Source organism: Polypterus senegalus, chromosome 11 (assembly GCF_016835505.1).
Source record: "Polypterus senegalus isolate Bchr_013 chromosome 11, ASM1683550v1, whole genome shotgun sequence".
Lineage (NCBI taxonomy): Eukaryota > Metazoa > Chordata > Cladistia > Polypteriformes > Polypteridae > Polypterus > Polypterus senegalus.
In genome coordinates this window covers 62105476-62113548 of record NC_053164.1, presented here as the reverse complement: position 1 = coordinate 62113548, position 8073 = coordinate 62105476, and the positions used below count along the sequence as shown (strand labels likewise).

General features: G+C 40.7%; 1 protein-coding gene across 1 annotated transcript; it reads right to left on the bottom strand.

The window, feature by feature from the left end:
* Positions 1-4720: 4720 nt before the first annotated feature.
* LOC120539776 (pyroglutamylated RFamide peptide) lies at positions 4721-6352 on the bottom strand. Its single transcript, XM_039770160.1, has 2 exons — positions 6274-6352; positions 4721-5737 (listed from the first exon to the last, which is right to left on the bottom strand). Exon 2 carries the CDS (start codon positions 5735-5737, stop codon positions 5294-5296), a length of 444 nt encoding a protein of 147 aa, XP_039626094.1. The 5' UTR covers positions 6274-6352; the 3' UTR covers positions 4721-5293.
* Between the last annotated feature and the right edge of the window lie 1721 nt (positions 6353-8073).

Sequence of the window (8073 nt, the reverse complement as noted above, 5' to 3'; positions counted from 1 at the left end):
TCAGTTCATGTCTTGACACACTTCTGCTAAAGGATTCTTTGGCTGAAAGTCCTCAGTGTTAGTGTGTCAGAGAGGGGATGTACAGCATTGTTTATAATGTCCACTACTACTACCTCCAGGGGGTCCAGAGAGTGTCCTATAACTGAGCTTGCCCTTTTAATTAACTTGTTGATTCAGTGGGCTCTTTTGGAGTGATGTTACCAGCTCAGCATGCCACACGTAGGAAATCGCACTGGCCAGCACAGAGTTGTAGAAGACGTGAAGGATGTCACTTCTCACATTAAAGGAACGCAGTCTTCTAAGGAAAAAGTGCCTGCTCAGCCCTTTGTTATATAGTTCCTCTGTGTTCAGAGACCAACCTGTCATTAATGCACCCCCCAGGTACTTAACATCCACTCCATGAAGAGTGACTGGACAATAACCAGTTCCTTGGTTTTGCTGATGTTAAGGTGCAGACAATTCTCTTTGCACCAAGAAACAAACTTTTCCACCTAACTCCTATACTCTGTGTCATCCCCTTTATCAATACACCCCCATAAGTACAGGATTATCTGAGAATTGCTAAAAGTGACATGACCTGGGGCCTCATGTATAACGCCGTGCGTAGAACTCGCACTATAACATGGCGTAAGCACAAAAGCCGAAATGTGCTTACGCACAGAAAAATCCAGATGCAGGAATCTGTGCGTATTCCAACTTCCACGTTCTTCCGTTACATAAATCCCGATCAGCGTGAAAACTAACGCTCATGCACGCGCATTATGTAGCGCCCCAAATCCTCCCAGAATTACGCCTATTTGAATATGCAAATCAATATAAATCGCCTTTAAGCGCAGCCTTCTGTGAAAAGACAATGGGAAAAGCACGGGGAAAATATAAGAATTTCAGCGAATACCAAGTGGAGGCAAAGGAAAAACATACTATTTGTTCAAATAAACCGTGGTATATATATAATGTTCAACTAAATGACAAAATAAACTACGTGATTAAAGTGGAAAATTCGAGATTAAAGTTGACATTTCGTGTTTTTTCCCCACCGTGTGCCTTTTTTCGCTGTACCCTAATAAACTTTCATATGACACTCAGACAGTGGGCTTACAACTCTTCTTTTCACGCAACTTTGATATGTGACTTCTTTTTATTTCCGCACTGTGCATTTTGTGAATGTGAGCTTTCAAGTTTCTCCAACACGCTATGTCACTCGATCAACTTCATTTTGTTGATTATACCACGGTTTATTTGAACAAATAGTATGTTTTTCCTTTGCCTCCACTTGGTATTCGCTGAAATTCTTATATTTTTCCCGTGCTTTTCCCATTGTCTTTTCACAGAAGGCTGCGCTTAAGGGCGATTTATATTGATTTGCATATTCAAATAGGCGTAATTCTGGGAGGATTTGGGGCGTTACATAATGCGCGTGCACGAGCGTTAGTTTTCACGCTGATCGGGATTTATGTAACGAAAGAACGTGGAAGTTGGAGTACGCACAGATTCCTGCATCTGATTTTTCTGTGCGTAAGCACATTTCGGCTTTTGTGCTTACGCCATGTTATAGTGCGAGTTCTACGCACGGCGTTATACATGAGGCCCCAGGTCACCACGGGATCATCCACGTGCATATTTCTGAGCTTACCCCTTATGAGCACCACGACTGTAAAATTAATGAAATGACTGACTCTGCGCACTTCATGAAGACTGTCAGGAAGCATACTCCACAAAAATGCAAAGGAAAATGAAGTTGCCAAAAGAATATACTTGTTTAAAATACCTTTTAAAAATATCCTACAATATATCTATATATACAGTGGTGTGAAAAACTATTTGCCCCCTTCCTGATTTCTTATTCTTTTGCATGTTTGTCACACAAAATGTTTCTGATCATCAAACACATTTAACCATTAGTGAAATATAACAAGTAAACACAAAATGCAGTTATTAAATTATGGTTTTTTTTATTTAGGGAGAAAAAAATCCAAACCTACATGGCCCTGTGTGAAAAAGTAATTGCCCCCTGAACCTAATAACTGGTTGGGCCACCCTTAGCAACAATAACTGCAATCAAGCGTTTGCAATAACTTGCAATCAGTCTTTTACAGCGCCACTGTATAATAAAAGCCCAGCCCAGCGCGGTGTCCGTGTCCGGGTCCTGTTCCGCGTTCCTTTTGGCTGTATAGCCGCCTCGTAGGAAAGCCCCAGTCCCTCGCAAGAAACGGACACTCAGCATTCACACAGATTAGCTCAATGACGCGTCTCTGCCGCACAACGAAAGGCAACTGAAACCCCTACAGAGAGAGAAGACAGATTACGCCGTGATCGCGAATGAAAGAGGCAAAAGCGTGCCAATGAGACACCCGACGAGAGGTCCTTACGATTGAGTCCTTCAACTGTGGTCATCCAACGCGCAGCGTAGCGTAGCGCGGCCAAGTTGCTAGTAGTCATATAAAAGACCAAACTGCAGAGGACAGAAAGATATGGAAGAAGATGATCCACTGTGGTGACCCCTAACGAGAGCCTCCGAAAGAAGAAGTCTTTATATAAATAGTTGCTTTTACTGCCAATTGGCTGAATGTGTCTATATTAGGCTCATTAGGTCAAATGAAATTACATTTAATTTTTTTACGTACAAATATACATGTAATGCAAATGCAGTGAAATGCTTAGTTAAGGCAAATATAAATATTCTAAAAAAGTAGATCACAACAGTAATCTAGATTAGATTAAATTAGAGCTATTATTTTAAAAAAAGATTTTTATTGTCTGAAAAAGGGTGGATATTGACAAGTAAACACAAATGAAATTCCCATCGAGTCTTCTTTTTCAATAATGGCTACAATTCAGATATTATGATCACCTCATAAAATCTTATTTTATACCTAATAACAATAAAAGAGACACTTTCTACCAACTGGTATTAAAGAAAGGCATTTATACTGACACTAAAAATGTAAGCTTTACAGCATTTCTTCTTGGAAACAAAATGCCTTTAGACGTTGATTCAGATAACATTATAGAACCAACAGGCCAGTCATTATGAACACTGACCATTAAACAAACAATCTTCTAATATAATACGCTACCGCGGCTGTTCGTTTGTCTGTCCAGGATTTTAAATCACCCGTAGCTCGCAAACCGTTTCACTTATTGACCTGAAATTTGGTACACATATACTACGTGACGTCTACTATCCGCTTTCGGCGTGATGATTTGTATTACTCTTTTTTTATTTATTTTTTTTATTCTATTGTAGAATCAACTCTCGGCAGCGCACAACAGGGCGGCGTATGAGTGCCGTTCTCATTCCCTACCACCTTCGCTAATCATTCTTGAGGCAGATTGAAGACTTAAGTGCCATCTTAAGTGGAAAATCAAAGAAAACGTACTAAGTAATCGCAACACAAAAACTAACTTAATCAGTTTTAACGCGAAAAGATGCCAAAGAAAGAAGAGAAGCAGCGAACCGCTAGGGTGGAGAAAAGAAGAGCTGCTCAGGAAGCAGCAAGTACATCAACCTCTGAGTGAACGAATGCTAAACAGAGACAGAGAAAGAGGATGAAAACTAGGAATGCTCAAGTCAAGTGTATTCACTGCACGTTATCGTGCAGTACGCCGTTACTGGTTATTGGATAAAATGCGTTAACGTAAATATGATTCTACTACAATAACTGCAAAATGACTCAAATAACTGACTCTGAATGCTTTATCTGCCTGACTTTTTCCTTGTTAATATCCTTCAATGTCTCACGAGTGATACTGAAGACATTAAAAAGGCCAAAAATGATTTCCATGTCAAATTACACCAAACACAAAGTACTGTATAGTCAGTGAGTCATTTTCCAACCCGCTATATCACGGGTGTCGAACTCCAGTCCTCGAGTGCCGCAGTGGCTGCAGGTTTTCATTCTGACCATCTTCTTCATTAGTGACCCGTTTTTGCTGCTAATTAACTTCTTTTGCCTCAGTTTTAATTAACTTGACTCAGACCCCTTAGTTGTCTCTTTTTCTTTAATTAGCAGCCAAACAATAATGAGACACACAACGAGCTGCCACATGACCACCTCACCTGCGCCCATCACACATTATCTAAAAATAAAGAACGGTGACAGTCTTGGTAAGGCTGATCGCTCAGGTCACCAAAACATCTTGACGATGTTCTTAGAAAAAACAGAAAAAGCAGCAGTTTTGGAAATGTCTGCTGTGGCAGAATGAGATTAGCAAAACGCCATTGAAATACATAACGGGTTTAATAAACAGCAAGAATAGGCTTCGCATTGAGAAAGTGATTGGAGTGAAATTGTTTTAGCTGGTTATCTGTTGGCTCGTTTCACATTTCATTTCATTTCGGCTGCCATTTAATGAAGAAAGGAATCAATTCTGGGAACTGAATCCTTAAAATCAGGGCTATTAAAATGAAACGAAGGGAAAATAAGTTAATTAGCAGTGAAAACTGGTCATTGATTAGGAGAAGGGTCAGAATGAAAACCTGCAGCCACTGCAGCCCTCCAGGCCCGCAGTTTGACACCCCTGCGCGATATCCTAACACAGGGTCACGGGGTCTGCTGGAGCCAATCCCAGCCAGCACAGAGCGCAAGGCAGGAAACAAATCCTCGGGCAGGGCGCCAGCCCACCGCAGAACACAAAGTATAATGAATGACAAAAAACACGTCTCCGATGTCTGTATAGAGTAATCTCAATTTAATTTAATGGTGTAAGGAAAGATGAGTGCAAAATATGAAAGTGATTCTCATAACCAGATAAAAAATGTTTTTGAAACAACAACTAATTGGCTGCATACGTATGCAGTACTTTGTGGAAATGTTAGCAGCCTTTATTGAAATGATTCAAGTATCTGTTTAGATGAAAGGCATTTTCTTTAATGAATGAGAACATTTTCATTTTTTTTACATATCAGTTGAATATGACAGTACAATCATAGAGTCTACAAATTCTACACAATAAAATATAGCGTGGTGTGCTTCTTAATCTGTTGGAAGTTGATTTTTATTTCTGAGCAAGCGCCTTTCTGGGTTAGCAGTTCTGTGCTGGTTCTTCTGTGGCAGTGTAAATGTGAGCACAGAAACGTAGCCCCCAAATAAATCGTGAGCAACGCAGTATAGAATGGAATACAGCAAAACAAGCTGTTGTGGAAAATGCTGAAAAGATGTCAGAGTACATTTTACAGCAACTTGGTGATTTAGGATAAACATGGAGTCCCGGGTGATTCCGCTTGATATGCCATAACCAGTGGGAATCATGTGAAACACTGCTGCTTGGCTGAAGGTAGGGTGTTTTTCAATTACTTTTTCCCAAAACGGAACCCAAACCCCCCTTTCTGCCTGTTGTACGACTGCAAGCCACCAGCGATGGAGATGAGCGCCTGGTTTCTCTTCCTGTCTTCTCTGTCTTCCTCTTTGTCTCTCAGCTGTCCTACGGCATTTTCCTTCTCTTCATTGATCATTCTCAGAAGCATCTCCGTTAGAGACTCAAGGCTTTCATTTGCCTCCCTTGGCATCTTTCTCTCATCCTGAGCCCATGGCTTTTGTTTCAGAAGATCTTGTTTAAGTCTCCACAGTGATGATGCCAGACTCAGGGACGGCTCTCCCTCCAGCCCCACTCCAGAACTCTGAGTCTTAAATGCTAGTGGAAGACTTCCAGGGGGGTCTTGTAAACTTGATAAAGTAACACTACAGATAGCAAACAAGGCCAGCAACATGTAGAAGTGACGTCCACCTGAGTTCATCTGTGGGAGAAGAACATTAGTTGAACTTAAGATTTGTACTGATTTTTTTTTTTTTAACTCACAGTTTCACTTGCCTGCATTCTTTAAACTTAATTACAGAAGCAAACTTACGAGGAGAATGTTAGGATAACATGAAATTCTCAAACCTGCTTCTGGGGTGCCAGAGGCAGCCCTGGTAACACCAGGCTCCGAGTAGGAAACAACCCTTTAATGGAGCATCAGTCCATGGCAGAACATATAACATTTTAAAATTAATTCAGCACAGCAGTCAAATGCCTTTTGGAATGCTGAACATTCACTTTTGAAGTTCAAACCTACCATAAGGTAAAAAATACACAACATTCAGAAACAAAAATGATTCACTTCATTTCATTTCACAGTGTCACTTTACTGAAGCAGACTCAAAGCCCCTTGAAGTACAGTAAAGCACTTGGAGAAATAGCAGCAGACCAACAAGCAGTGCTAAACAGACGGACACAGAATAAAGACAGATGTGTCCCGGACACTTTAAAGAGCACAGATAGACAGTCACTCACCTTTGCCACAGCCAGCTTCTTCCCTGCAAAGTGTCCAACTCAGTCAGCGGAGCCTCACTTCATAGCTTTGCAATTTCCCACTTCTGATTGGCTGTGCCCCTCTATGGTAGCTTAATTAATGACGTCATTCATCAATTGATCTCAGCGTTTATGTCTAATTCACCTCTTTCATTGCTAACAGCTCAGATTCCTCCATCTAGGATACCTGAACAAGCAAATTGCACTCCCGTCCGCTATTCTGATTAAACGTTTCCATGAGAGAAGCAATAGTGCTGAAAAGAATGATTTATAGACTCTTAGTATGTCATAGTGAAAATCAATTCATTCATTTTCATTGATTACCTTAATGCCACTTCTTTATGCATTCAAACCTTCTTTTTGCATTGCATAATCATGGGGTACTGAAGTCGGTCTTGGAGGCAAAAGAGAAGGACAGGAACCGTTCCTTAAAGTGGTGCCCGTCTGTCAAAGGGACAATTCACTTGCGTGGATCATTTGAAGTTTGTGAGAGAAAAACTAGAGTGACTCTGTTAGTGATTGAGAGCTGCGATACAGAAGGTCCAACCGCTACAGCACCTCAACTTATCATTCATATCACATTTATGACATTTTCTGCCTTGGTGGCCAAGCCAGTAGCATGCTGCCTCGTGGCATCTGGACCCTACATTGAATTTGAAATTATTATACAAGTGGCATATCAGTAGGATTTCAGTGCAATAAACATTACATTTTTAGTTTGCCAATGGAAGGGTTTGTGTGTTTGATTTCTCAAATCTTTTCAGATAGCTGGCATAAAGCTCAGAGAGGTTTGATAATTAGTTTGCTGGGTGATCTTCATTAAAGGGAAACCTTCTTGAAGAATTTCCATCCATCCATCCATCATCCAACCCGCTATATCCTAATTACAGGGTCAAGGGGTATTCTGCTGGAGCCAATCCCAGCCAACACAGGGCGCAAGGCAGTAAACAAACCCTGGGCAGAGTGCCAGCCCACTGCAGACTTTGTTCCATGTTATTAAGCAAGTCACAGTTTTCATGTAATATGTGAAGGAAGAAAGATCTTTCTGAAGATGAGAGGTGAGAAATAGTGCAATGTCTTTAAAAAGGCATGAAAACAAATCACGAAAAGTGAAGAGAGATATTTGAGCTCTGAAAGAATTTGTGAATGATTTAAAGCACAGGCGAGGTTGGTCAGACAAATTAATGCTCTTAAAAGGGCAGCTATACAGGTGCCGGTCACAAAATTAGAATATCATGACAAAGTTGATTTATTTCAGTAATTCCATTCAAAAAGTGAAACTTGTATATTAGATTCATTCATTACACACAGACTGATGCATTTCAAATGTTTATTTCTTTTATTTTTGATGATTATAACTGACAACTAATGAAAGTCCCAAATTCAGTATCTCGGAAAATTAGAATATCAATTAAGACCAATGCAAAAAAAGGATTTTTAGAAATGTTGGCCAACTGAAAGGTATGAACATGAAAAGTATGAGCATGTACAGCACTCAATATTTAGTTGGGGCTCCTTTGGCCTGGATTACTGCAGCAATGCGGCGTGGCATGGAGTCGATCAGTCTGTGGCACTGCTCAGGTGTTATGAGAGCCCATGTTGCTCTGATAGTGGCCTTCAGCTCTTCTGAATTGTTGGGTCTGGTGTATTGCATCTTCCTCTTCACAATACCCCATAGATTTTCTATGGGGTTAAGGTCAGGCGAGTTTGCTGGCCAATCAAGATCAGGGATACCATGGTCCTTAAACCAGGTACTGGAAGTTTTGGCACTGTGTGCAGGTG